This window comes from Ochotona princeps, chromosome 25, assembly GCF_030435755.1.
Source record: "Ochotona princeps isolate mOchPri1 chromosome 25, mOchPri1.hap1, whole genome shotgun sequence".
In the NCBI taxonomy this organism is placed as follows: domain Eukaryota; kingdom Metazoa; phylum Chordata; class Mammalia; order Lagomorpha; family Ochotonidae; genus Ochotona; species Ochotona princeps.
Genome location: NC_080856.1, coordinates 25,026,835 through 25,053,216, shown reverse-complemented (window position 1 = coordinate 25,053,216; position 26,382 = coordinate 25,026,835). Strand labels below are relative to the sequence as shown.

Sequence of the window (26,382 nt, the reverse complement as noted above, 5' to 3'; positions counted from 1 at the left end):
AGGACTTTAGCTGCTAGTCCATGCCGCCAGGCCCTAAAGCTGTTTTAAAAAGGATGTTTTCCAGCTATTTCACAGTCTCCAGAACATTTTAAGTGAGAAGAGTAAGATATAAAATCACAGTGTACCTATGGTAGCTGGGAAGCTGGTGGTGGGTCACCCATGTTCTCTGGAGAGTGGCTAAACAACCATGTTACCTGGGAGGTGAAGGGGCACCGCGCTGTACTTGGGGAGTGGCAGGTAAGGCCACAGGGTGGCAGCAATCAGCCTCCTAGGCATGAGTGCGGAGATATGGGATCTGGCTCCTTAGGGAAAGGGGGGCACTCCAGAAAAACCACCCTGGTTGAGAGGTCCCTGTTCATCCCAGGGAAGAAGGAAGGCTGGGGCAAAGAAAAAGGAACTGTCAGTGCCAAACTTTCCAACCTGGTCAAGAGCCAAGTCCACTCTTTGTGAAAGAACAAATGATCCTGGATGAGGTTAATGGGAATGCCAGAAAGACCTGAAGAGGAAGAAGTGGACTGAGGGTCACCAGCTGACGCCTCCCACCCAGGCCCAACACACAAGGTAGCACCAAGGAACCTCGAGGGTCCTTAAGGCACTCCCAGCCCCCACCCTTGGGTTCCTCTCAAGTCCTACCCAGACTTGCTGTGGTTTCCTCTGGCGGCATCTCTGATCCCTGACAGCCAAGGCACACCCCCCGCCCCCGCCACTGCACTAATGGCTCAGCCTGGAGCCCCAGGGACTTCCCCCCTCCCCGAGTGCGCTGCTGGCCCCCTGGCCCCCCTCACTGCTGAAACCCAATCCTCTGCGGCAGCTCTGGCTCAGCATCACTTCAGCACCGCTCCTCAGCCCCTGCTGCCGCCACTGCCTGCGCCCTGCCTGGGCTGTGCTGCACAGACCCCAGCCCAGCGCCAAGCCCCGAGGAACCGCTGCCTCTTTCTGCAGGCAGACTGACCAGGCCACTTCGTCCTGTCCGGCCAGGCCAGCATCTCCCCGCCCCTTAGTCCCGGTTCCTTCTCCCTTCTCTCCTCTCCTCTTTTCTCTCCTCTCCTCCCCTTGCCTCACCCACTGTGGCCTCTTCTTGGCCACCTGCATCCTATCTCACCCCCTGCTGGCACAGCCCTCCAGCTAACCTATCCTGCCAACAGGTCCTAGGTGCAGCCCCCTCTGAGGGCTGCGACCATGAAGCCCCCATCAGAACAGAAAGCAGCCCAACGGTCAGCCTCTGACATCCGCGTGTTCGCCAGCAGCTGTACACTGCACGGGCTGGGGCATGTCTTCGGCCCTGGGGGCCTGACCCTGCGCCGGGGGTTGTGGGCTGCAGCTGTGCTCCTGTCGTTGGCTGCCTTCCTCTACCAGGTGGCTGAGAGGGTGCGTTACTATGGAGAGTTCCACCATGAGACAGCCCTGGATGAGCGCGAGAGCCACCAGCTCACCTTCCCAGCCGTCACCCTCTGCAACATCAACGCACTGCGCCGCTCACGCCTCACACCCAATGACCTGCACTGGGCTGGACCTGCGCTGCTGGGCCTGGACCCTGCTGAACACGCGGCCTTCCTGCGTGCCCTGGGTCGGCCCCCTGCACCACCCGGCTTCATGCCCAGTTCCACATTCGACATGGCACAGCTGTATGCTCGTGCCGGCCACTCCTTGGAGGACATGCTGCTGGACTGCCGCTACCGTGGTCAACCATGTGGGCCTGAGAACTTCACTGTGGTGAGCTGTCTCCCCCATGCCCATCACACATTCCCCGGCCTTGCTGTCCCAGGTTCCCCCAGAGTCAGGGCTCCCTGATGATCCCTGCCTGGGGATGCCTTCTTGCCCACAGGACACATACTCCCCACTGCACAAGTGCCTGTCCTGGGGTGCCCCTCCCTGTCTCTGAGCTGGACAGCAGTGTGTAAAACCATGCCTTTTAGCTAAGGCAGAAATCCAGGTTGACCCCAGAGCCTAGTGCTGGCCTGTGGCAACACTACCCCTGGGACAAGGGACTCCCTGGTGGCACTGTTCTCTGCCAGGTGGAGGAGGCTTGCTTTCCCTCCACCTCTTCAAATTCTGCCAGCCCCAGAGGAGGGTCACTGCAGCCCATGTCCTTTTAGCCCAAACCCCCAAAGAGAACCTCACCATCGAAGGCAGTGCTCTGGACTTTGAAGGGAGTGGGGGAGTGCGAATGACGAGCAGGTATACATCCACAAACATCCAATTGTGTGTGCCAGTAAGCAGAGCAGGGCTGGTGCATGAGGTCGTGGGTTCCAGCACTCAGACTCTGAGCGTGAGGAAACAAGAGGTCCCTGCCTTTAACCTGCCATGGGGTACGGAGACTATCACTGTACCTCCTCTGCCCTTCCCCAGATCTTGACCAGGATGGGACAGTGCTATACATTCAACTCTGGTGCCAATGGGGCAGAGCTGCTCACCACTCCCAAGGGTGGTGCTGGCAATGGGCTGGAGCTCATGCTGGATGTGCAGCAGGAGGAGTACCTGCCTGTGTGGAGAGACATGGGTATGCAGTACCAGTGGGAGCCTGTGGTGGCTGGCACAAGAAGGGCTACAGAGGAGAGGAGGTGGGGTGCTGCAGAGAGGGTCCTGTGAGAAGAGGCCAGGATGGCTTGTCCCTGCCTTGGGGGTATGTGTTGGGGGGATGCTGCAGGGGGACGTCCCATCTGGACTGGCCAGCAGGACCAAAGGTTGGGTCTCAAGCCCCAGGGGCTTCTCCCCACAGAGGAGACCCCATTTGAAGTGGGGATTCGAGTGCAGGTCCACAGCCAGGAGGAGCCGCCAGTCATCGACCAGCTGGGCTTCGGTGCTGCTCCTGGCTACCAGACCTTTGTGTCCTGCCAGCAGCAGCAGGTACACCCACATCTAAACCCCTCTCAGCCTGCCCTTCCATCCCAGACTTACCCCAGGGACTCCACATCTCTTACATTCTCCTCTGTCCCCCTCACAGCTAAGCTTCCTACCTCCACCTTGGGGTGACTGCAGTTCTGTGTCTCTGGACCCTGACTTTGAGTCAGAGTCCTCCGATGCCTTGGGTTTCCCTGAGCCCAGCCCCAACCCCAGCCCTCCCTACAGCCTAATGGGGTGTCGCTTGGCCTGTGAGGCCCGCTACGTGGCTCGCAAGTGTGGCTGTCGAATGATGCACATGCCCGGTAAGGGGCTAGGGGTGTCGGAATCCTTGGGGTGGGGGCAGGGACCTGAGGGAGGACTAGGGTTGGGGACACCTAAGGCTGTCTCCTCTCCCCACCCCAGGAGGCGCACCCGTATGCAGCCCCCAACAGTACAAGGATTGTGCCAACCCGGCCCTGGGTAAGAAGCAAACCTGCAGCCCAATTCCCCACCCTCATCCCGCCCTTGACCTCCACCCTGCCGCAGACGGCTCTAACTGCGGCCTTTGTGATCCGCAGACGCCATGCTGCGGAAGGACGCGTGCGTCTGTCCCAACCCGTGTGCCATCACACGCTACGCCAAGGAGCTCTCCATGGTTCGGATCCCGAGCCGTGCCGCCGCCCGCTACCTGGCTCGGAAATACAACCGCAGCGAGGCCTACATCACGTGAGCAGAGCCTGGCAGGCTGGAGCGGGTGGGCCGCCAGGCTGCCTCCTCCGGGTTAAGGGGGTGCTGGTGGGAAGCTTGGTCAGGAGGGCAGGGCGCACGGCCAGGCTGGACGCCCTACTCCACGTCATCACAGATGTGCGACTCTGGAAACTGCTTGGCCTCGCTGCCCCTGAGGGAGATGCATGCTCTTTCTCAGGGTTCTTCAGAGTAACAGAGAAAAACCTGCTTCCTGGCAGCAGCTGGTAGCCGGGTAGGTCCTGTGAACATTCGAAGCCTTTCTTTCCTTTAGGGAGAATGTGCTTGTCTTAGACATCTTCTTCGAGGCCCTCAACTATGAGACGGTGGAGCAGAAGAAGGCCTACGAAGTGTCAGAACTGCTAGGTGTGTGTGCGTGTACAGAAACTCGTCGCCCACCCCCAGGGTCTGGGAGGGGTGGGCAAGGGCAGGTGGCTGAGAATGTCAGGTGACTGTCTCCACAGGCGACATTGGGGGCCAGATGGGGCTGTTCATTGGGGCCAGCCTGCTCACCATCCTTGAGATCCTAGACTACCTCTGTGAGGTAGGCAAGGGCCCCAGCTAGGGGAGGGGGAGGAATCAGTCCCAGCGATCCCCAGGGAAGGTGCGCACTGGCCACTTCCCCCTACTCTCTGTCCCAGGTGTTCCAAGACAGAGTTCTGGGGTATTTCTGGAACCGAAGGCGCTCCCAGAGGCACTCCAGCACCAGTCTGGTAAGGCCCCACCCCCCTCCCCGCTGCTTCCTCTGCCACCCCCCACCCTGGATGGTGGGGGGTTGGGAAGTTGGGTGGGCATGCCAGACAAACATCATCCCTGTCAGACAGGGGGGTAGTGACCGTGCCTGGTCCCTGGGCGCCCCTCCCCCCACCCCTGACCCTCTCCCTTCTCCCACAGCTTCAGGAAGGACTGAGCAGCCAACGAACTCAAGTTCCTCATGTTGGTCTTGGCCCCAGGTAATATAAAATGTACCCTCCAAGGTCAAAGAAGGGGCAGGTCCACTCCAGTGGCCTAAATCTATTCTGGGGCTGGGGGGCAGGGGCAGGCTGTGGATGTGAAGGGCTCCTGGGCAACTCTGTGGTCTGTCCTCCTAGGGCTCCCACCCCTCCCTGTGCCATCACCAAGACTCTCTCTGCCTCCCACCGCACCTGCTACCTCGTCACTCGGCTCTAGCCCTTCCATCCGGGTCCTTGTGGCCACAACTCAACATTCTGGATGGAGCCAGCATATGTGTGTCTTGGCTATCTTCACCCCAAATAAAGTACTAATGCATCTGCCTTGGGCATTCCTCTTCCAGGGCAGGGCCTAGCCAGACCAAAGCTGACCCTATTTGGGCACCAGGGGTTCTCTCTGGCTGCTAGCCAGCTGACATTGGCCTCTGAAATGTAAGGTTGGGTCCAGGTTAGCTGATCTCGCTCAGTAAGAAGAGGACAGGAGCCGTTTGCACCTCGGAGTTTATCGGCTGACATCCCAGAGAGACGGAAGGAACAGGTCTCCCCCAAGATCTGGGTTCTGTGGGAGGGCATACAGGAGTCCCACTCAGCAGGGCCTCCCTGCGCTGGTAGGGAAGGACTGGAAGATGGTGAAGAGGGAAAAGAGAAGGGGGCCATTCCACTGATGTCCTGCCTGAGGTCTTGAGTCTATTTCCCTCATTGGGGACTGATTCACAACTGTCCACCTGAGAACAGCTCTTGCTTCCCTAGCTTCCTCCCAGCTGCAGATGGTGGGGATGGAGGAGTAGAAGGTACGGCCTCTTCCTTCTGGTCAGGCCCCAGCCACAAACCCAGCCTCCCTTGTGTACTGGGAAACTGACAAGCAAGGGAATGCAGGAAGGGGTGCTCACTTGCTGCAGCCTGCATGCCTGGGTAGGGGTGTGAAGAGAGAAGGGACAATACAGGCTGCAGGGGCTAAGGAGCACAAGGAAAGGGCCAACCCTCTTCTCCCCACTGCAGATGGACATGAGGGCTGCCTAACCCTCTGGGACTGTGTCCTGGCAGAGGAAGGAAGGGGTAGAGCACAGGGCTCCTCTTAGCATCAATAGGGTCATCCTTGGGGCTTGGCTGCTTAGAGCTGGGCTGGGTCACGTGGGGAAGCCAGTTTGCAGAGGGTGGTAGAAGGGCAGGGCCCCCAGCACATACCCCCTTCAGAGCCACCCTACTACCACATCAGCAGACTGTGGGAAAGGAGCCAGTTTATGAAATTAAATAAAGTCCATGGAGGGAGTAAAGACCACAGGCCAGGGCACCTCCACCCCAGCTGGACCCAGCACAGCTGGGGCGCAGCACTCAGGGCACCTCCCACAGTTCCTCCCCTCCTGGGAGTGGGGCTTAAATAGGCCAGGCCCCAGCCTGGCAGGCAGGAAGCCCAGGGTCTAGGGGGGACAAAAGTCTGAGAAGTAAGGGTGCTGCAGAGCTTCTTCTGCTGAGATGCGCTGGACAGGGTTACACTTCAGAAGGTTCTAGAGACAGGGGAGGAAGGCGGTGGCAGGGTCAGGTCAGGCCAGGTCAGCTGTCCAGAAGTATCACCCTCCCAAAGTCCCTCTGGACAAATGTCCCAGCCCCTCTCTCTACCTGTAGCAGGTCCCTCCCTGTGGCATTGAGCTTGGGCACGACGTTCACCAGGGACGTTGTGGCTGGGTACATGGGGTAGGGCTGTGGAGGGACAGAGGGAGTCAGATCAGCAGTATGGGACAGGACAGCTGCAAAGCTGGGAATTGAGAAGGACCCCCAAGGGATCACCACAACTCATCTCTCCCATTCCCAGTCCCACCTTATAATCTGGCAGCTTGGTCATCGCAGGCCACTGCTCCTCAGTTGGTGTCCCCAGCAATGTGTCCACGGGGTCAAGGGTCACTCATCTTCAGGGGCAGGGGAAGAGGCCCCCTCCAGGCTAGGTCTCCCTATATCAGACTCCACAGCCCCTCATTACTCTGTCCCCCTGGCTCAGAACAGAAGAGAGCTCTGAGCAGGTGGCTTGCATATGCAGTGCCAACAGCATGGTGTCAAGAAGAGTCACACATGTGGCAGACACTAACCCAAGTGCTGATGCCTATGATCCCAAAGAAGCCAGCTCTTCATCCCCTTCCTCCACAAAACCCCTGCTCCTTTTGTCTCCTTTGGCCCAGGAATCCCCCTCTCACCTGGAAGCATACCATTGTGTCTGCTGCCCCAGCATGCCCTCACATCCACAGCCCGTACCTCTGCACCATGTGTATCTGCCTCCCACCTCTCACCCTCAGAAGCAAGTCCACATGCCCCAACGTCTCTGCTAAGCCATTGCTGCCCTCACACCTGTGCTATAGACTCACACACTCACCCCCTTGGGCGGGCTCAGGGGCGTTAAAAGGATATCGGAAGATCCTCTTCAGCTGGTCGTCTACATCGTTGCCGGGGAAAAGAGGCCGCCCAGCATTTGCCAGCTCTGGGAGAGGGGAACAGCCATGAAACACTGAGCACTTCTTGTTCAGAGGCAGCCCCTGCACCTGCCATTCTCAGACCCAAGGGCCTTACTCCCTTCTCCCGCCAGGGCCCTATGTGAGCACCCAGATAGGGGAGCCTATGCCTCTGCAGAGCCCTGGCAGTCACCTGCGAAGATGCAGCCGGCTGACCACATGTCAATAGATGTGGAGTACAGCTTGGCCCCAAAGAGGACATCCGGTGGGCGGTACCACAGCGTGACCACCTAGAGAAGATCCCCCCCGCCCAGCGGGGTACCCAGTTAGAGGCCTGGGCAGAAGGTTGGAGAGGACGTTCAGAGAGAAGGAGTGAGCATTTCCAGCTGGACCTGGAGTAGGAGCTGAGAAGCATCCATAGTGGATTGCCCCTCTCAGCTCACTGCATCCCAACCCCCAGCTCACCTCAGCTGAGTAACAGCGGACAGGGATCCCAAAGGCGCGAGCCAAGCCAAAATCAGCCAACTTCAGCTCCCCATTCTGAGGGCAAACAGGAAGAAGACATATGGAGTAGGGCTTTTCAGTGGGCTCAGGGCGGGCTCCAGCCCCCAACCCTCTGCCTTCTATCCCGAGCAGTACCCTGTTGATGAGCAGGTTCTGAGGCTTCAGGTCCCTGTGCAGTACATTGCGGCTGTGACAGAACCCCAGACCTTTCAGCAGCTGGAAGAGGAATGACTGGAGTGGGGACAGAGAGGACAGTCAGACATCCTGGACACGAGGCGAGACCCAGCAGCGGGGGTGTGCCCTGTTTCCCCCAGTTTCCAGCACTGAACTCAGGATAGCATCACACCTTCTCCATCAAGGGTGCGCTTTGCAGCATGGTGGGAAGTTGATCAGCAGTGCACAAGCTGGTTCTGCTTCCCACATTTCTACACCTTACAGCCTTGATGGGTCTCCTGCCTTCCCAGCCCATATCGCTCTCCTCTACCTGGCCACATCTGAGTGAACAGCCTATCAGCCACAACGTTAATATTGTGCTCTAGTGTTGCCAGAACCTGACTCCCCTGGACCCTGGGCTGAGGCTTAGTACATGCGGTAAATATTTGTTGAATGAAAGAAGGCAGCTCATTGGGCATATATACCCCCAACATCAGCATGTCACTGCCCAGGTGCAAGGAGACCAGGAAAAAACACCAGCTAAGCCTAGAGGCCCCTAGATGTCAGAAACAGGGTTTACTCACCCCCCAGCACCCCCAGAAAGACCATGTTTGGTGCCTAAACAGGAAAGCTGACCCTGGACATAGATTTGCACCCCATCCTTGGACGGTACCCAGAACACTCCTCCCCTCACCTTCACAATCTCAGGGTCGAGGTCACCATTGCAACTGTCAAAATACTTTTTCAGGTCCTAGAGGGTGATGGGGCAAGGAGAACAGGAGAGAGCTGAAGCTCAGTATGCACCCCTATACCCCGCCCCCACTCCGCAAGGTTCTTCCCTTTCACCTGGTCACAGAACTCAAACACCAGAGTCAGTTTCTTGTCACTATGCAGGACATCGTGAAGCCTGGGGGGGGGGGGGGGGGTGGAGCAGAGAAGGGGCTCAGCCAGGCATCCCAGCAGGACCCCAACCCGGGCTGAAGCCCCCTGTTCCACCACCTGAGGCCCTGCTCCCCACATACCTGACAATGTTCTTGTGCTTCAGCTCCTTGAGCAGACAGATCTCCCGCAGGGCTGAACTCGGCACACCCTGCATGGTGAGGAAGCAGCAGTCGGATCCCACCCATGGCACCCCCCAGCTGCCTCCCGCTGCCCTGGTGCCCTAGACCTACCTCATCATCGTCATCCAATCTCACACGTTTCAGAGCCACAATTTCATGAGTCTCTCGGTTTTTGGCCTTGAACACGGTTCCATAGGTACCTGGGGAGAGCAGGTCATGGGTGAGGGGAAGAATGAGGCACCCTCCACACCTCAGGAATTCGTGGAGGTGCAAGAGGGTAAGGGCTTCCAGGTGAAGGCCAGGCTGGGACGAGCTTTGTAAGGGGGGTTGTGATAGGGAGGAAAGGGCGAGGAGGTGCCTGTTTGAGGCTCAAAGGTTTAAGTTGCAGGAAGAATCTCCCCTGCGCTGGATTAGGATGTCCCTAAAAAAGGCGGCACTCCCGGGGGGTCTGGAGACAGCAGGGCTCTGGGAGAGAATGGGGGACCTGCAGAAACTTTAAGGCTGGAGATCTGCAACAAGGGCTGAGGTTGGGGTGGGGGAGGTCAGAGTGAGGATGTGCAAGTGGAGTTAACGCTTAGGCGTGGGAAACGCAGGAAGTGCCGCGGTGGGGAGGTCGGGTCTACAGGGAGCGCTAAGGTTGGGAGGGGGAGTCTGCGGGAATTGCTAACACGGAAAGGACTGATGTCTGCATCGAGTGTTGAGCCTGGGGGCGGGGGGGGGGGGGGCGGGGGGACAGGGCTGCAAACCAGGACTGAGGTCGGAGCCTGTAAGTATTGCAGACCGTGGGAGAGCCAGGGCTGCAAGGAATTCTGAAGGGTCTGCAGAAGATCTTGCAGGAACGCCCCGTGGTTCCATTACCTTCCCCAATCTTCTCCAGTTTCTCGTATTTCTGCATCACGGCGGCCGTGGGGACCCCTGCGGGCCCTGGGTTCTAAGACTCCCGGCCCCGGCGTTGCGGAGGAGGCGGCACCCCAGCCTCCGGCCCCGCCCCACCTCCTGTCTGCGCAAGGGCTTCTGGGGCTTGTAGTCTTAGGACGGCCAGGTTCCCCAGCGCTGTTCGGAAATGCGTGTAAGAGAACTACAACCCCCAATGGGCTGCGATGAGGTTCTCTGCAGCATTCGACTCCCGGGACTCCCGTTCGAGCGTGGAGGCCAAGCTCGGACTTCAAGTCCCAGGAAGCATCACGTGTCCGCTCCTCCGGCGTCCCCACCTTGACGCCGCGGTTCCCAGTGTGCCCCGCTCTTGTTATTCCTTTTCTGCGTGCCTTCTCGAAAAGGGGTTCGCTGCGTTCCAGAATGCAGCGGGGTAGGGGGTAGGGAGCCTTTGGTTTTGAGGTTTGGAGGCCCAGATCCCGAACCCTACTGGGCCCATCTCTGCCCCAGTCGGTGCTAATTGAACACCGGGCAACCTCCTGACGACCTCAGCACGGGTCTCCACCACTTATCCAGACCCCAGGGTTCATGGGAGGGACTGGTTCTGAACGCTGGTTTGCTGCCGTCGCCTCACAGGGACTAGCTGACCACAGGCAGAGCTGGGTCGGGAGGCAGGGCTGTCCTGTTTCAGGCTGGATTTGAGCGGCGACCCCATTTGACGTCTTAGAGCCCACCCAACTCTACCCCAGCCACTCCACTACGACGTGTCGAGGCAAGCCTCCCTTCCCAGATCCCAGCCTTGCAAGCAGAGTCCACTGGAGCCAGGCAGGGTGTGGCCCCAAGAGGGCTGACAGGTCGGTTATCCCCTCTACAGACAAGACCACAGACAGGAGGCCACCCTCGCAGCAGCCTTGACCTCATCCTTTAAAGCAGCTGATGAGAGATCTTCCAGTGCTTCTCTCTAATTGTCTCATGATTGCATTCTTCCAAGCTGTGAACGGGGCGAAAACAGCCTCTAATAAGCACTCTTCTTCACTTCAGGAACCAGAAACTGGTGCTTTTCAATTTGTTAATTCATCGATATCTGAGTACTTTTGCATACGCAACTGCCAGCGCTTCACCCCACGTGGCAGGCTAAAAAGACAAGCTGACAAATGCCTTATCTCAAATAAGTTGTGATGTAACTAAGAAAACAAGATGTCATACAAAAGTTTTTCAAAAAGACGGGTGGTGGCTGTGAGTAAGACTCAGTGCGGAGGAGGAGGGGGCCGCGGCAGGGAGGAGGCTCTGTCCTTCAAAGTGGAGAGTCTTCAAACAAGCTTCCTTGTCCTAGGTCAAATCTGGGTACGAGGCAGCCAAACTCCGGCCGCCATCACCCTTCTCAGCCACCCCGTGTCCCGGGCAGACAGAGGCTTCTCTGGAGGCGCTGAGGTGGTTATGTGAAGAGGACTGAGGCGCAAAAGAATCCTGACTCCAATGCCATTATTATCTCAAAAGCCTGAATTGCCTGGCTAGTCTGGTACCTACGTTTTCCTGCCCGGGAGCTCCTGCGTGAGGCGAGCTCCCTTCCGCACCACAAATGCCGTAAGGGAGTTAAAGACGGCGTCCTCGGACGGCAGCGGCCTCGCGGGGCCGGGCCGCGGCACAGCGGCAGCGACCTCCCAGCGCGGGACTCCGGTGCCGGCTTGTGCCTGGAGGCGCGCCCCCACGCCCCTACTCTCGGCCCCCAGCTCTCCACCTCCCCACTCGCTGCGGCGGGGCCGCGCACGGTGCGCCGGGGGGCGCGCACGCTGGGGGCTGGCCTGCCCGAGGCGCGGGGGAAAGTTGAGTTGGGAGAAGTTGGGAGCGGCTGGGGCGCGCCCCGGGGTGGGCACGGGGAAGTCGTCGGGAGCGCGCAAGGGCGCCGGAGGACCGGGAGAGACCCCGAGGCCTCCGGGGCACGAAATCCAGAGCGAGCGGGTAAGCAGAAAGGTGGTGGCGGGGGAGGGGGCAGGGAAGGCCACGGCCGCGGAGGGAGGAAGGGAGAGGGGAAGAAGCGGGGGGGGGGGAGGCGGGGGAACTCGGGACTTGAGCTGGGAGGAGTGGAAGTGGAGGAAAGGGCGGAGACTGGGGCGCGGGGAACTGAGGTCCTGACGAGAAAGATGGGGAGGCGAACGGAGTCCCGGTCGGAAGTGGGGAATTCTGGGGTCCGCTCCTTAAAGTTCTCTAAACGCCGAAGTGCCGCGCCCCCTGCCACCAAGGGGGTAGCCTCTGGGAGGCGCTGGCTACTCTCACAGCTCCACTGGGTGGGCTCCAGAAGACCCCTCCCTGCGATAGTGTCCCTCAGTCTTGTCCAGGACTCTCCGCCTTGGGGTTGCCACGGCCTCGGGCTCTGATCTCCGGGCTCAAAGGCGGAACCAAGCCAAGAGAGGGGGGTTGCGGGTCAGGTCAGGAAGAGGGGGCGCTCAAGAGAGGGGGCAGTTGGGTGGGGATCAGAAAGACGAACTTGGCGTGAGAGGGGGGGTCGTTTATCTGTGTGAGAAGCTCTGTGCCTGTCATGGGTGGCGGCAATGTTTGAAAGCGGGGGTCCACTTTATCCCCCTTCCTCTCCCAGGGTGGACACACATCCCAGAGCTGTGGAATGTAGGAATTCACTGAGACTGTAGTTAATGCCCAAGTGGGGGTCCAGGGTGCTAATCCCTCAGGCCAAGAGGGGAGCGATGCTAATCCTCCGGGCCGGTCGGGGCTGGTTCCCGGAATGTGCCCCCACCCGGATTATGGACACGATGCCGTGGACAGAAACTGCTTTGTGTTCCAGGACAGCGGGGAGGACTGGGGGAGCGTGGGTGAAGGGAGGAGGAGCACACATTGAGGGCACAGGCTGGAGGTGGGAGGGAACACCCGCAGGTGCTTAGGACAGTCTTCCCCCCACACCCTACCTAGATCGTGGGCCTCGGGTATAACTCTCCCCGCTGCTGGCCTAGGCTGAAGGCCTGCCGAGGAGGCGGAGGTGAAGGGAACCTGCAGCTGAGCTGGAGTGCTTGCCAGCAATGTGCCCCTTCATCCTGGGCTGGTCTACCCCCTATACCATTTGACCCTCCCCTGACCCGCCCAAGGGACCTTAAGTTAGGCAGCCTAGGCTTCCCAATAGCAAGCACTGTGGGGAGCTGGGTAAGAAGGGGCACCCCTTCTGCTCTCCCCCACCAGTGTCATCTGCACGCTCCCACCAGTCACTGTCAGGAGGGTAGCAGCCCAGCCACTCAGATTTTCCTGCCTCGAGCTGGGGTGGGAAGGGGCGGGATCCTGACTGCTTTCTGGATTTCTGTGCCCACCCCACTCCCTCTCCCATTTAAAACTCTGCCCAGCCTGTGCCCACCTCCTCTATCCCTTCCTCCCCTCCCACTCAGTGGAGGAGTGGAGAGCTTGCCCTTCACCCTGGGGGAGCCTCCTTCTCTGCTGTCTGCGGGCACAGACACTGAAGCAGGGGCACCTCACCCCCTAGCCGCCTTGAGGAGGGGACACCCCTCCCAGCCCCTGGCCTGCTGATTGCCTCCTGGGCTGCCTCCAGAATTCTTTCTGCCTCTGTTCCTCGCTCCTCTACAGCCTGGCCCTCCTCCTCCTCCCCCTCCTCCCAGCAGCGGCTCCTGCTCCACGGGTGTCTCGCTCTGCCCACCACACCCCTCTGGCTGTTCCCCGGGCCCACCTCCCTGGTTCCTGTTTCACTCCTGTTCTTTCTCTTTATCGCTCCCTCCCTGATCCGTGTTGCTTTCCCTGCAGGAGTGAGCCTTGACTCTTTCCTCCCCCGTTTTCTTGGCGGACTTCCTCCCGTCTTCTCTCTCTCTTGCTCTCTGCTCAAGTCTTTCAGCCTCTAGCGGCCCCCCTCCTTCTCTCACTCCTATTCCCATCTCGCTTTGTTCTTTTTTATTCCTATAAATAACTCTCCTCTTTGCTCTTGCCGCCTCTGAGGGCCACTCTGAGGCCTCTTCAAAGTCTAGGAGGAGCCTGAGTAGCGAGAGCAGGAGACCCCTGCGCGTGTGCCGCGCCAGGCTCCTTGGTTCCGGGGCGCGGGGGGAGGGGCGCGCTGCTGGGCCACTGGCCGATGGTGGTCGTTCCTGCTCCCCACCCAGGTTATGCCTCCACCTTGTTGCTCTGAAAGCCGCAGCGACAGCGAGAAGGGCTAAGATTTGGCCATGAGCAGCGCCCCCCGGCGCCCCGCCTCGGGCGCAGAGTCTTTCCGCACGGTGAGTACTGCCTGCGGGTCGGCGGAGCCCAGACTTCAGCCTCAGTGCCGCCCTCCCTGGCAGACACAGGTGTTCTGGCGGAGGGTCGCTGCCAAATGGGGGGATGGAGTGTGTTTGCCTGCGTGTGTGTGTGTGTGTGTGTGTATGTGTAAAAGCCGGGAAAAGGAGCCTGTGCTGCCTTCGGGAGACCCTCTGCCATCCCTCTCCTGACCTGGCGACTTGAGGCACCAAAAATGAATCCTTGCGGAGTCAGTGAAAACAGTTTCTTGAGGACCTAGGTGGTAGTTTAGCCTCAGTGGAATGCTTTGGTAACCCGAGGACTCAAACCGTGCGACCCGCTGTGACCCGGCTTTATTATGGCGCGCGCAGGAGCGGCTCTGGTCGGGACTTGCAGACCAAGGCAGGCCCCGCCCCTCCGGCCCCGCCCAGCCCCCACGTGGCCACCGCCCTACCCTGCTCTCCTTCCCGATTTCCCTAAGGAGTTTGATGATTAACCCCAATTGCCGCAATGAGCCCTGTAATTGGTCACTTCGGCCCAAAAGAGCACGTGACTGGAAAGGGACCCGGGCCTGTGTCCTCCCCTCTTTCGCGAGTTCGCTCCTGCCGGCCATGGACTTCCTCCTGCGGCCTCAGGTGCGAGGGGTCCGCCCCCCCTCCTCCCCTGACCCCAAGCTGGCTCCCTATGTCCTTTCTCCTGCCTGCCTTCTCCTGCCGTGCTGCTTGTCGTGGGAGTGGGGCCCGAGCGCATGGAGCCAGGCGCAGGCTGTGGAGATGTCTGGGCGGGAAGAAGGCCACCTCCTGGCCCTATCGTCCTATCCTGTCTGATGTCCCTGTGGGCTCCAGCTCCTCCGGTGTGTCCCCAGGACCCGCCCTTCACCCTCTTCGCTCTAGCGGCTGATAGTGCCGTGGAGGGGGTGCCTACCCCACGCCCTTGGAGGTTCTGATGCCCTTCAAGTGCAGAAGCTCTTGAGCAAATATTTGGAGGCGCCCAGAGCTGAGAGCAGCCCCGGGGTGGGTGGGGTGGGGGCTGGATCACAGTTGCCCAGCCCCGTGGCAGCGGTGGACCCGTGCGTAGCTCGGCTCAGCTGTGCCCAGCGAGCGCTGAGCACCGCAGTTCCTGGCGGCTGGCTCTGCCCAGGCTGTCTGCTGCGGCCACTCTGCAGGATGACTCAGGTGGGGGGAGTGGGGGTGGAGTGAGAGGCGGGGCCAGCTGCCTGAGGCGCTGGTGGAGCCAGGCTGGGGGGGATGCTTGCTGCTGTGAGGGGTGGGGGGTGGGGGGTGGGGGCTGTTCTGGGGAGGTGAAGGATGTAGATTGCCATCCTGAATGGCTGGGTTTCTGTGACTCCCACTTATTGGGGACCAGTTAAGCCTGGATGCCCCTAGAAGTTATTTGGGGGCTCAGCAGGTTTGCTGCAGCCAAAAGTAGACTCCTTCAGTCTGTGTCTTGGGATCTGCTCAGTTCCCACAGCCTCCCTCCAGGGTGCAGAAGGGCTGGACACACAGGATTTCTGCCAAGCCTCCAGGCTGGCTCACCTGCCCTACAGCTGATACTGACTGTACTGACAGGAACCAGGAGGGTGGGATGGCTGACCTCCTGGCACTGCAAGGGACAGGCTATAGCAGAGGTGGTCCCAGATCCCAGGCTGGAGAGGACAGTTTTCAGGGAGTGCATTGGAAGGCTGCTGGGAGGGCGGTGGTGGTGTGTATGTGTGTACTGGATCCGTGGTGTTAAGGACCTGCTGTGAGGGTGCTAGATCTCCAGCACTAGGCAGGGTGGAGTTTTGATATAGTTCCCCATGAACCCCTGTGTGTTCTCTCACCCCGTTTTCTTCGCAGCCAGAGCCAGAGAGCCTGGGCCCTGGGACACCTGGGTTCCCAGAACAGGAAGAAGATGACCTTCACCGCACCCTGGGCGTGGAGCGCTTCGAGGAGATCCTGCAGGAGGCCGGATCTCGTGGAGGGGAGGAACCAGGCCGCAGCTATGGGGAGGAAGACTTTGAATGTGAGGGGCCAAGCTTGACTGTCCGTTAGAAAAAGGACTGGGGTACTAACGGGAGAGGCTGGGGTTGGGGACCAGGATGGCCAGGGAGAGATGCTGTACCTGCCGGCAGCCAAGCCCCTTCCTCCCTGCAGACCATCGTCAGTCCTCCCACCACATCCACCACCCACTGTCCACCCACCTGCCCCCGGACACTCGCCGCCGCAAGACTCCCCAGGGCCCAGGACGGAAGCCTCGAAGGCGCCCAGGAGCCTCCCCAACCGGGGAAACCCCCACCATTGAAGAGGGGGAGGAAGATGAGGATGAGGCCAATGAGGCTGAGGGGGCCAGGGCACCCGCTGAGCCATCAGTCATCTTGCCTTCTTCGGTACAGGTGAGGGAGGACCCAGGCTCCTAGGGCCCACCTGTGAGCTCTGGGCTGGCCTCAGCTGCTCACTTGGGTTCCTATTGCAGTTCTTTCTCCAGGAGGATGAAGGTACTGATCGGAAGGTGGAGCGGACCAGCCCATCTCCACCTGAACTGCTGCCCCACCAAGAGGCAGTTCCTCGGGCCACCAAAGGGGCCCAGACGGGGTAAGTACACCCCAATTGGCAACGGGCTTTCCCCTGCTAAGGCAGTGGGGGGACACAAGAGAACACATGAGCCATGGGATCACTGGGCTGGGGTTCAGGCCCCAGTCCTTCCCCTTACCAGCTGTATGAGCAAGTTTCTTTTGCCCTCTGTGCCTCAGGGTCGTCCCTAGCCTTCAGAGCAGTCACATGGAAGCTTTCTCCCTGGGAAGCTTTTTCCCTGGGTAGAGTAGGGATTAAAGGGTGGTGTGAGCTAAGGTTCCAAGTATGGTCTGGCCATGAACAGATAGGCAGGCTAAGCTGCCCCCTCAACCCCTCGCCTGGCCCTCCATCCTTGGTGCCAGGAGAAACAGCCCTGGGCAGTGGCTGAGGATCTGACCTGGTGGCCTCTCAGCACCACTCCAGAGTTGGAGCTGCTAGTCCAACCCAGTTGGAAACCAAATGTCATGTGAAGTGGTGCCAGAATGCTGTCACTGCATGCGGTAGCTTGGCTCAGACAGAATCCCAGTACCAGCGGGAGACTGGGAGTCAAGTTGAGGGGCACTAGCCAAAGAAGACTTCCTGGAGGAGATGACTTTGAGCTGGGCTCAAGGTCACTACTATCACAGACCTGTTGTTTTCTGGGTGCTAGCTAGCGTGAAGGGCTGACAGAAGTGAAGGGCACATTGGCCCCCTTGGCAGAGTGCACGGCATTCTGCGAAGATAGGTTGTGCTGATGGAGCTGGCCCATGGTGTCAGTGAGCCCAGGGGCCCGGCGAACATCAAGGAGAAGCAGGAGTGCTGGGCTGGGCTAAGTGGGCACAGGCTTGCATAGTGGCCCACAGCCACCGAGGCTGAGCCAGGCTGAAGCCAGGAGTCCAGGTCTCTCACATGGTAGTGGAGACCCAAGTACTTGAGTTATTACCACCAGCTCCCAGAGTATGCAAAAGCAGGAAACTGGAATTTGGGTGGAGCTAGGACTCTAACCCGGGCACCAAGCTATTGGATGCTTTTCCTCCTCACAAGCCCAGGGAAGCTGGCTGTAGTTTCCAGGGCCCGTTCCACAGCCCTAGTCCCCTTTGGTTAGGAATGTCAGACTCTGGGAAGCTCCTGAGTCCCGTGGTCAGGCAAGAGAGTGAATGCAAAGACAGGAAAAGAAATACTCCCAAACACCCATTATAGCCATGCCCTGCATTATTCCTGTTCTGGAATTTTGCCTCCCACGGCCCTATGGAAGGAGCTGATATTCAGGGGGACTTTGGGGTAACTGTTGATGCCTTCACAACTAGGAAAGGGCAGAGTTGAGATTTAGTGCAGGCATTCTATCAGAAGTCTCCCTCTTTCCTCATCTGAAGTAGGGGGAGGCGGGGTCTAGGCAGTTCCCTCCCTGCTCTCCCCGCCCTCCCCTGCCTGGTGCAGGTTGTAGGGGAGGAGGCTGACTTTCTTGGGCTTATTAAGGCTGTTCCGTGTGTCTAGAGTCCCACTGGAAGAGGTGGTGGCAGTGGCCAGTGCCACAGCAGGAGGTGATGATGGGGGTGCCTCGGGGCGCCCCCTCACCAAAGCCCAGCCTGGACATCGCAGCTACAACCTTCAGGAGAGGAGGCGCATCGGGAGCATGACTGGGGTTGAACAGGCCCTGCTCCCTCGTGTCCCCACAGACGAGAGCGAGGCCCAGACACTGGCCACAGCCGATCTAGACCTCATGAAGAGTGAGTGCTGGGGTCTGGGTCCCGTCCAGTGTGGGTGGGAAAAGGAGTCCCACAGGCAAAGGGGAACCCTGACCCTGGTTCTGTCCCCGGCCAGGTCACCGGTTCGAGGACGTTCCTGGGGTGCGGCGGCACTTGGTGCGGAAGAATGCCAAAGGGTCAGCCCAGAGCGGTCGGGAAGGGCGTGAGCCTGGCCCCACGCCTCGAGCCCGCCCTCGGGCCCCCCACAAGCCCCATGAGGTACCAGTCTCTGCTCCATGCCCTTTCTTCCTTGGCCACTGGAACTGGGGTCACCTCACTCTGGTCACAGAGGTTGCAGGAGTGCGCTGAGCTCGTCCTGGCGCCTGCGGGTCTGGGTTTTGTGGTTATGATTCACGCCTGAGACATGGTGGATGAGTGCACGGCGTGACCATGAGGTGTTAGAGTGGGGAGCAACTGCCTTTTTCTGGTTTGAACAAAACGACCCTTTGGGCCAGAGGTGGCTGTGGGTGCTGCCCTTCGTTTTCCAAGCCGGTCATCTCTGGATGCATTTGAGCTCCTCCCAACAATCTGTGAGCATGGCTGCACAGGTGGTGCCAGCCATAAACCGGGCAGCTGTAACTTGGCCAAGGTCATGCTATTACTGAGGGACACTGCCCGGCATAGTCGCCAGTGCTCTGCTCCCTGGCTCGGTGTATTTTTGGAGCCTTTTTATTGAGGAATAATAGACATACCATAATTTGCACTTGTTTTAGCTCACGCAACACCTGGAAACCACCACTTTAAGTAGAGAACATTTCCATGGTCGTGCCCTGAGCTGGTTGGGATTCTCCACTGGTGCCCATTCCTCTGTCACTTGGAGTGGGTTCGTAAAGCACAAGAATAGAACTGCAGGAGATCCCTCTGTTTCCATAGGAAGGGACTGTGTATCAGGCACTGAGTCCAGGAGCAGATTGTTTTCTGTGCTCCTTTAATTCTTCTGTTGGTCCTTTAAGGTGGATGTCACTATTCCTATTTTGCAGCTGAGGGAAACCAAGTACTAGATTGGTCAGTCCCTTACCCTGTGAGCTGGGAGCCACACTGTGCTCCCAGCAGAAACCCTGGGACCAACTCCACCCCAGGGTGGCCTGGGGCTCTACACCCTGCAGTGCCTTCTCATCTTACCCCCAGGTATTTGTGGAGCTCAATGAGTTGCTCCTGGACAAAAACCAGGAGCCTCAGTGGCGGGAGACAGCGCGCTGGATCAAATTTGAGGAAGATGTGGAGGAGGAGACGGAGCGCTGGGGGAAGCCTCATGTGGCCTCTCTGTCCTTCCGCAGTCTGCTGGAGCTCCGCCGGACCCTGGCCCACGGTAAGGCCACCCTGCCTCTCCCTGGGAATGCCCTGTTCAGCCCCCAACCCATTCTTAGGCTGTTCCCTGAGAGTCAGGTGGCCCCCAATCTGTCCAGGCACACACTCCGTATTGTGCACATTGTCAGGGAGGGAGCATCATCCTGGCCCCAGGCTACCAGGGTGGGAGTGATGTGACCGTCACTGTTTGGCCTTGGCAGTGAACAGCTTCTGTACATGATGTTTCCAGACAGCAGAAGCTGATGGGTTTGGGGTGGCAAGCTGTTTTGCAACCATTGTGATGGACAGCTTGTGCATATTCCTTGCATGCTTTGTTAATATCAGAGAATCCAGGGAACCCCCCAGCTGGTCTGTAGCCTAAGGCTGGCACAGGCACTCTAGCCAATGTCCAGTGTTCTACTGTCCATGTATGCTCCCTGCCCATCAGTCGTTCCCAGTTGCTAGAGGGCCGACTCCTCCCAAGTATTGAGCAGCCCCTGGTTGCACTGTTTCCCAGCTGAAAGCAAAAAGGCTCCAAGTGAGTCTTGAGTGCTGTGGGTCACATGCCACAGCGCGAGCTCTTTATCGCCCTGTGGCTTTGCCATGTCTGTTTTGGCTGCCCAGGGGCCTTCACTTCTGTTTATTCTTCAGCTCTTTGTTCCTGAAAGTTGACCTTGCCAGAACTATGACCTGGCGACTTTGAAGGGACTTTTTTGTCTCTATACAGAGTGGTGGAGGGAGGTCCAGACGCTGCCCAGGGAGTGGTTTTCGGACTGGACGGAGTGGAGGGGAAGTGGACGTGGTGGGGTGCAGGGGGCATCCTCAGATGGCCTAAGGGCTGTCGTGCAGACAAAGCCATGACATGCATCCAGAGGTTAGAATGAACATACAGCTTACCAAGAGGGAGGAGGGACTACCTTAAAAAAAAAAAAAAAAAAAACAAATAGGGCCTAGCATGATAGTATAGCTGCTAAAGTCCTTGCCTTGAACTCGCCAGGATCTCATATGGATGCCGGTTCTAATCTCAGTGGCCCCGCTTCCCTGCCTGTGGCCTGGGAAAGCAGTTGAGGACAGCCCAAAGCCTTGGGACCCTGCACTCACGTGGGAGACCTAGAAGAAACTCCTGGCTCCTGCTTTAGATCAGCTCAGCTCCAGCCATTGTGGCCACTTGAGGAGTGAACCATCGGACGGAAAATCTTTCTGTCTCTCCTCCTCTCTGTATATCTGCCTTTCCAATAAAAATAAATATTTTTAAAAGAATATATATATATTTAATTTTTTTTTAAATTGTTTATTTTTATTGGAAAGGCATATTTACAGAGAGAGAAAGAGAAATTGATCCTTCATCCACTGGTTCATTTCCCAGATGATCTCAGTGACCTGAGCTGAGCCAATCTGAAGCCAGGCGCTTCCTCCCGGCCTCCCATGTGGGTGCAGGGGCCTAACGACTTGAGCTTTATTTTTATTTGAAAAGCAGATTTGCAGAAATAAGGAGAGAGATCTTCCATTCATTGGTTCCCAAATGGCCACAATGACTAGAGATGTGTCAGTCCAAAGCCAGCAGCTCCGGGCTTCTGGATCTCACACATGGGTGCAGGGGCCCAAGGACTCGGGCCATCCTTCAGTGATTTCTCAGGCACATTAACAAGGGAGCTGAACTGGAAGTAGAGCAGCTGGGACTCAGAGCAGTATCCACATGGGATGTTGGCCCTGCAGGCAGAGGTTTAACCTATGCCATGATGCTGGCCCCAGGAGGGACTTTCTAACAATAAGGAGGCTTTGGCTGGGGCACGCAGCCTGGAACATCGCTTGGAGCCTGGGTGCTCTTGGCCTGGAGCATCTGTGGATGAGGCTTGGTACTCTGCAGCCCTCATGCCACTCCTGAGGTGAGATCTGGGAGCACAGAAAGAGATCAGAGGCAGTATGACTTAGACATGGGACGAAGCTGGGGCTGCAGCCCATCCCCTGGATCATATACCCCACTCCTGGCTACTCCCCTGACCCCCAGGCTTGCCTTCTGTTTTATCCCTGCTCCCATCCCTCATAGTTTTCTGATGAAGTGCTGAGGAGTCCTTGCTGCCTGTACTTTAGGGGCTGTGCTCCTGGACCTGGACCAGCAGACCCTGCCTGGGGTGGCTCACCAGGTGGTGGAGCAGATGGTCATCTCGGACCAGATCAAGGCTGAGGACAGAGCCAACGTGCTGCGCGCCCTGCTGCTAAAGCACAGGTGAGGCCCCGTGGGCAGGGGACTCACCCCGCCCCTCCTGCCTGTCCCTAAGCCCCTGTCCTCAGCCCCTCACTAACCCCACCACCCCTTCTGTCCCCCCAGCCACCCAAGTGACGAGAAGGACTTCTCCTTCCCCCGCAATATCTCGGCTGGCTCCCTGGGCTCCCTGCTGGGCCATCACCATGGCCAGGGGGCCGAGAGCGATCCTCATGTCACCGAGCCACTCATTGGAGGCATTCCAGAGACCCGACTGGAGGTGGAACGAGAGGTGAGAGGAGAGCAAGGGCGGGGCTTGTGCAGGACCATGAGCAAGCCTGTGTGGGCTGACTTCCTTCCCCACCACCCATCCAGCGTGAGCTGCCACCTCAGGCCCCACCAGCCGGCATCACTCGCTCCAAGTCCAAGCACGAATTGAAGCTGCTGGAGAAGATCCCGGAGAATGCTGAGGCAACCGTGGTCCTTGTGGGTACGTGGGCTAAGCGGGTCTCGGGGAGAGGGGGATTCTGCAGCCAGGCCTCAGGGCTCCTCCTGGCCTGGTGGCTGAAGATGGTCCTGCACCTACTCTCACCCACAATGGCCTCATGTCCCTAGGCTGCGTGGAGTTCCTCTCCCGCCCCACCATGGCCTTTGTGCGGCTGCGGGAGGCCGTGGAACTGGATGCAGTGCTGGAGGTGCCTGTGCCTGTGCGCTTTCTCTTCCTGCTGCTGGGCCCGAGCAGCGCCAACATGGACTACCATGAGATAGGTCGCTCCATCTCCACCCTCATGTCTGACAAGGTCAGTGTCCTTCCTCATCTGGGCCTTGTTAATATGGACCACCCTGCACCCCCTCTGCCCCATCTTCCCAGCTAGCCTCAGCCCGATTCTACTGTCCCAGCTCCCTGCCCTAGAGCTTCCCCCTGGCACCCCTCCTGATCACCCTCCTGTTTGGCAGCAATTCCATGAGGCAGCCTACCTGGCAGACGAGCGGGATGACCTGCTGACCGCCATCAATGCTTTCCTGGACTGCAGCGTGGTGCTGCCGCCCTCAGAGGTGCAGGGCGAGGAGCTGCTGCGTTCTGTTGCCCATTTCCAACGCCAGATGCTCAAGAAGCGTGAGGAGCAGGGCCGGCTGCTGCCACCTGGGGCTGGGCTCGAGCCCAAGTCTGCCCAAGATAAGGGTACGGGCCCGTACTGACCTGTGACCTTGAGGAGGGAAAAGGGTGGACGAGATTGCCTGAGCAGCCCCCTGAGAGACACCTGGGTGGCATTGCTCCTGGCCATGGCAGGTGGTGTGTGTGCAGAGAGGAGGGCTAGGCAGGGTGGGCAAGAGGGGCCCATGGGTGCCCTGACGGAGGCCTGGGTTGCAGCGCTCCTGCAGATGGTAGAGGCGGCAGGTGCAGCTGAAGATGATGATCCACTGCGGCGGACAGGCCGACCCTTTGGGGGCCTCATTCGCGATGTGCGACGCCGCTATCCACACTACCTGAGTGACTTCCGGGATGCACTTGATCCCCAGTGCTTGGCTGCTGTCATCTTCATCTACTTTGCCGCTCTGTCTCCAGCCATCACCTTTGGGGGGCTGCTGGGTAAGCAGGGGTTTTGGTTGGGTGGGTGGGGCCCAGCTGCCAGCAGCTGAGCCGGTTGACGTGCCCTCAGGAGAGAAGACGCAGGACCTGATAGGAGTGTCAGAGTTGATCATGTCCACGGCACTGCAGGGAGTCATCTTCTGCCTGCTGGGGGCCCAGCCACTGCTGGTGATTGGCTTCTCCGGGCCTCTGCTGGTCTTCGAGGAGGCCTTCTTCTCGGTGGGTGCTCTTGTTGCTAGCCACCCTGCCGCTACCATACCTCCATCCTCTCACCCCCGGGCCTGACTCCTCCTCATTCTTCCACCTGCAGTTCTGTAGCAGCAACCAGCTGGAGTACCTGGTGGGCCGTGTGTGGATCGGATTCTGGCTGGTGCTCCTGGCTCTGCTCATGGTGGCCCTGGAGGGCAGCTTCCTTGTCCGTTTTGTCTCCCGCTTCACCCAGGAGATCTTTGCCTTTCTCATCTCCCTCATCTTCATCTATGAGACGTTCTACAAGCTCATCAAGGTGGGCAGGAGGGCGGTGCTTGCCGTCCCAGCTGATGTGGGTCCCCCCCCCCCCCCCCCCCCCCCCGCATGGCTTTAGTGGAGCCCACAGCCTTGTGTCCTTTCACCAGTCCACATCCCAGGGCTTCACATCAGACTTTTAAAACATTATTTATAATAAGGTAACAATGTTTGTGTTAAAGTATCAACTCGGAGGTTGGAGGTTGCAGCGGGAATGCCCAGAGGCAACACATAGTCACCATGTGGGTGCTGGAAGTGCCACTCCCAGGCCTCTGCTACCTGCCTCGCAGCCTCTTGGTACCTGCCTGCTGCCACACTTCTCACTCAATGACCCTCTGCCTTTGCCTGGCCTCCTGTGGCCCTCTCATCCCATTTGGCCCCAGAATTGGAACTGCTTCCCTGTGCCATATTCTTGATCTGACAGCAGAAGCTCCTAGCAGACAGGCTGGCTTTGCCCCCCAAGCCCCGTCCAGCTGTGCCCTCAGGGACTCCGTTTGCTGTGTAGCTGACGTGTTGGCCTGCTTTGTCCAGATCTTCCAGGAGCACCCACTCCACGGCTGTTCGGTCTCCAACAGCTCAGAGGCGGATAGCAGTGAGAATGTGACGTGGACAGGGGTGGAAACCACGCTGGGGCCAAGCAACAGGAGTTCAGCCAGACAGTCTGGGCAGATAAGACCCCGGGGCCAGCCCAACACAGCCCTGCTGTCACTGGTGCTAATGGCTGGCACCTTCTTCATTGCCTTCTTCCTGCGCAAATTCAAGAACAGCCGCTTCTTCCCTGGCCGGGTGCGTGGGCTTGCAGGCTGGAGGCAGCCTTGGGGCAAGTGACTGGGGGGTGACGGGGACAGCTGTGGGCCACACGGCCTCTGAGCACCATGCTTGCCCACTCAGATCCGGCGAGTCATTGGGGACTTCGGGGTGCCTATTGCGATCCTCATCATGGTGCTTGTGGATTATAGCATTGAGGACACTTACACCCAGGTAAGGTGTTGCCCATGTAGCACTGGGGAGGCACAGGCTGGCGCAGAGGTGCTACAGTGAGCCTGGGTTCTGGGTGCCCCCCTCCCACTCTGGCCTCCAGTGTAGCAGTCCTTAAACTGGGCCATTGACAAGCTTTTTCCACTCTGCCACCCCTCTGCCTTGCAGAAATTGAGTGTGCCCAGTGGATTTTCAGTGACAGCTCCTGACAAGCGGGGCTGGGTCATCAACCCCCTGGGAGAGAAAAGTCCCTTCCCTGTGTGGATGATGCTGGCCAGTCTGCTGCCCGCCATCCTGGTCTTTATCCTCATCTTCATGGAGACGCAGATCACCACGTGAGTGCTCCCAGCGCGGGGAGCCAATCTCTAACTGCCAGCTATGCCACTGGAATTCATTTAATTGGCAACAGAAAGGCCCACTGATATGGGACGGGAAGACAACAAGGTGCAGGCTGGGGCCTGTCCTGCAGGACAGGGCAGTTGGGAATGTGACGGAAAGGACAGTGACCACCAAGTTCCATAACAGCCCCAGGGTCTGGCTGGGAGTGAGTTCTGGAAAGTCTGTGACCTGGCATGCTGAGTCCAGCCCAGGCCGCAATAGGCTGATCTCTGCTCTCAGGTTGATCATTTCCAAGAAGGAACGCATGCTACAGAAGGGCTCCGGCTTCCACCTGGACCTGTTGCTCATCGTGGCCATGGGTGGCATCTGTGCCCTCTTTGGCCTGCCCTGGTTGGCTGCTGCCACTGTTCGCTCCGTCACTCATGCCAACGCGCTCACTGTCATGAGCAAGGCTGTGGCGCCTGGGGACAAGCCCAAGATTCAGGAGGTCAAGGAGCAGCGGGTGACTGGGTTGCTGGTAGCCCTGCTTGTAGGTACGCTGCTGTTTGCTTCCCACCCTCCCAGGGGCTCCAGGCCACTGGGATGTGGTATCTGTGCCAACCTTCTCTCCTCTCCTTCCCCCAACAGGCCTCTCCATTGTTATTGGGGACCTGCTCCGGCAGATCCCCCTGGCTGTGCTGTTTGGAATTTTCCTGTATATGGGAGTCACCTCCCTTAATGGGATTCAGTTCTATGAGCGGCTGCACTTGCTGCTTATGCCGCCCAAGCACCACCCCGACGTCACTTACGTCAAGAAGGTGAGTCCCAGCAGGGAGGGCCTCCATGCCTCTGCCCTATCCCATTCTCCTCTGCCCTTTTCCTTTTTGGATAGACCAGGCACTTTAGAAGGTAACCTGCCAAGGAGGGGAGGAGGCTCATCCCCACCCTTGGCTGAGGCTGGCTGGGGAGAAGCCCGGCTCACCCTATATTCCTTTCCCAGGTTCGGACCCTCCGGATGCACTTGTTCACAGCCCTGCAGCTGCTCTGCCTGGCCCTGCTCTGGGCAGTCATGTCCACAGCTGCGTCCCTGGCCTTCCCCTTCATCCTCATCCTCACAGTGCCTCTCCGCATGGTGGTGCTCACCCGCATCTTCACTGAGCGAGAGATGAAATGTGTAAGGACTCCCACCCACCCTCCCTGGGACCTCCCTCTTGTGCTTCCAGATCTTTTCCTGCCTAACAGCTGCCTCCTCCCACAGCTGGATGCTAATGAGGCGGAGCCGGTGTTTGATGAGCGGGAGGGCGTGGATGAATACAACGAGATGCCCATGCCTGTGTAGCTGTTGCCTGGAGGGACAGTGGGAACAGAGGCTGATGGGATGCAGCCCCTAGGCCCTCCTTGTTTTTATTTAAGTGAATAATTTAAAGCCTCCTCCCCTTCCCCCTACCCCCTCCCCCCCAG

The 26,382-nt window shown here is 58.8% G+C and overlaps 3 protein-coding genes across 4 annotated transcripts; 2 read left to right on the top strand and 1 right to left on the bottom strand.

Moving 5' to 3' along the window:
- The first annotated feature begins 232 nt into the window (after nt 1–232).
- ASIC3 (acid sensing ion channel subunit 3) lies at nt 233–4,841 on the top strand. Its single transcript, XM_004594424.2, has 11 exons — nt 233–1,713; nt 2,350–2,500; nt 2,720–2,847; nt 2,945–3,146; nt 3,247–3,303; nt 3,402–3,549; nt 3,842–3,933; nt 4,032–4,111; nt 4,209–4,280; nt 4,462–4,520; nt 4,659–4,841. The coding sequence occupies exons 1-11, from the start codon at nt 1,180–1,182 to the stop codon at nt 4,735–4,737; spliced, it is 1,602 nt and encodes a 533-aa protein (XP_004594481.2). The 5' UTR covers nt 233–1,179; the 3' UTR covers nt 4,738–4,841.
- Nucleotides 4,842–5,737: 896 nt separating this feature from the next.
- On the bottom strand, nt 5,738–9,681 carry CDK5 (cyclin dependent kinase 5). Its single transcript, XM_004594422.4, has 12 exons — nt 9,532–9,681; nt 8,785–8,873; nt 8,635–8,702; nt 8,459–8,519; nt 8,307–8,363; nt 7,595–7,690; nt 7,421–7,495; nt 7,149–7,245; nt 6,915–6,984; nt 6,334–6,394; nt 6,135–6,215; nt 5,738–6,022 (listed from the first exon to the last, which is right to left on the bottom strand). The coding sequence occupies exons 1-12, from the start codon at nt 9,566–9,568 to the stop codon at nt 5,936–5,938; spliced, it is 879 nt and encodes a 292-aa protein (XP_004594479.1). The 5' UTR covers nt 9,569–9,681; the 3' UTR covers nt 5,738–5,935.
- A 1,561-nt stretch (nt 9,682–11,242) lies between these two features.
- Nucleotides 11,243–26,376, top strand: SLC4A2 (solute carrier family 4 member 2). Of its 2 annotated transcripts, XM_004594420.3 has the most exons (23): nt 11,243–11,505; nt 13,653–13,766; nt 15,603–15,768; nt 15,900–16,138; nt 16,219–16,337; nt 17,790–18,022; nt 18,117–18,259; nt 19,169–19,349; nt 21,419–21,554; nt 21,657–21,822; nt 21,906–22,020; nt 22,146–22,330; nt 22,488–22,713; nt 22,903–23,121; nt 23,192–23,340; nt 23,432–23,626; nt 24,157–24,411; nt 24,517–24,606; nt 24,772–24,938; nt 25,222–25,475; nt 25,570–25,739; nt 25,922–26,095; nt 26,180–26,376. In XM_004594420.3, exons 2-23 carry the CDS (start codon nt 13,716–13,718, stop codon nt 26,258–26,260), a joined length of 3,714 nt encoding a protein of 1,237 aa, XP_004594477.2. In that variant the 5' UTR covers nt 11,243–11,505; nt 13,653–13,715; the 3' UTR covers nt 26,261–26,376. The 2 variants fall into 2 exon arrangements, with proteins under 2 accessions (XP_004594477.2, XP_004594478.2); XM_004594421.2 differs by lacking the exons at nt 11,243–11,505; nt 13,653–13,766 and adding an exon at nt 14,276–14,399.
- The last annotated feature ends 6 nt before the right edge of the window (nt 26,377–26,382 follow it).

What these genes read in the sequence shown, in the direction of transcription:
- CDK5 (XM_004594422.4), bottom strand. Translation starts at nt 9,568, where the DNA reads ATGCAGAAATACGAGAAACTGGAGAAGATTGGGGAAG. An exon ending in ACTGGAGAAGATTGGGGAAG is followed by an intron (nt 8,874 to 9,531) that starts GTAATGGAACCA and finishes TGCTCTCCCCAG; the next exon opens with GTACCTATGGAACCGTGTTC. An exon ending in TGTTTGAGTTCTGTGACCAG is followed by an intron (nt 8,364 to 8,458) that starts GTGAAAGGGAAG and finishes ATCACCCTCTAG; the next exon opens with GACCTGAAAAAGTATTTTGA.
- SLC4A2 (XM_004594420.3), top strand. Translation starts at nt 13,716, where the DNA reads ATGAGCAGCGCCCCCCGGCGCCCCGCCTCGGGCGCAGAGTCTTTCCGC. An exon ending in GCGCAGAGTCTTTCCGCACG is followed by an intron (nt 13,767 to 15,602) that starts GTGAGTACTGCC and finishes TTTTCTTCGCAG; the next exon opens with CCAGAGCCAGAGAGCCTGGG. An exon ending in GCTGGTAGCCCTGCTTGTAG is followed by an intron (nt 25,476 to 25,569) that starts GTACGCTGCTGT and finishes TTCCCCCAACAG; the next exon opens with GCCTCTCCATTGTTATTGGG.
- ASIC3 (XM_004594424.2), top strand. Translation starts at nt 1,180, where the DNA reads ATGAAGCCCCCATCAGAACAGAAAGCAGCCCAACGGTCAGCCTCTGAC. An exon ending in TCGAATGATGCACATGCCCG is followed by an intron (nt 3,147 to 3,246) that starts GTAAGGGGCTAG and finishes TCCCCACCCCAG; the next exon opens with GAGGCGCACCCGTATGCAGC. An exon ending in CATGTTGGTCTTGGCCCCAG is followed by an intron (nt 4,521 to 4,658) that starts GTAATATAAAAT and finishes CTGTCCTCCTAG; the next exon opens with GGCTCCCACCCCTCCCTGTG.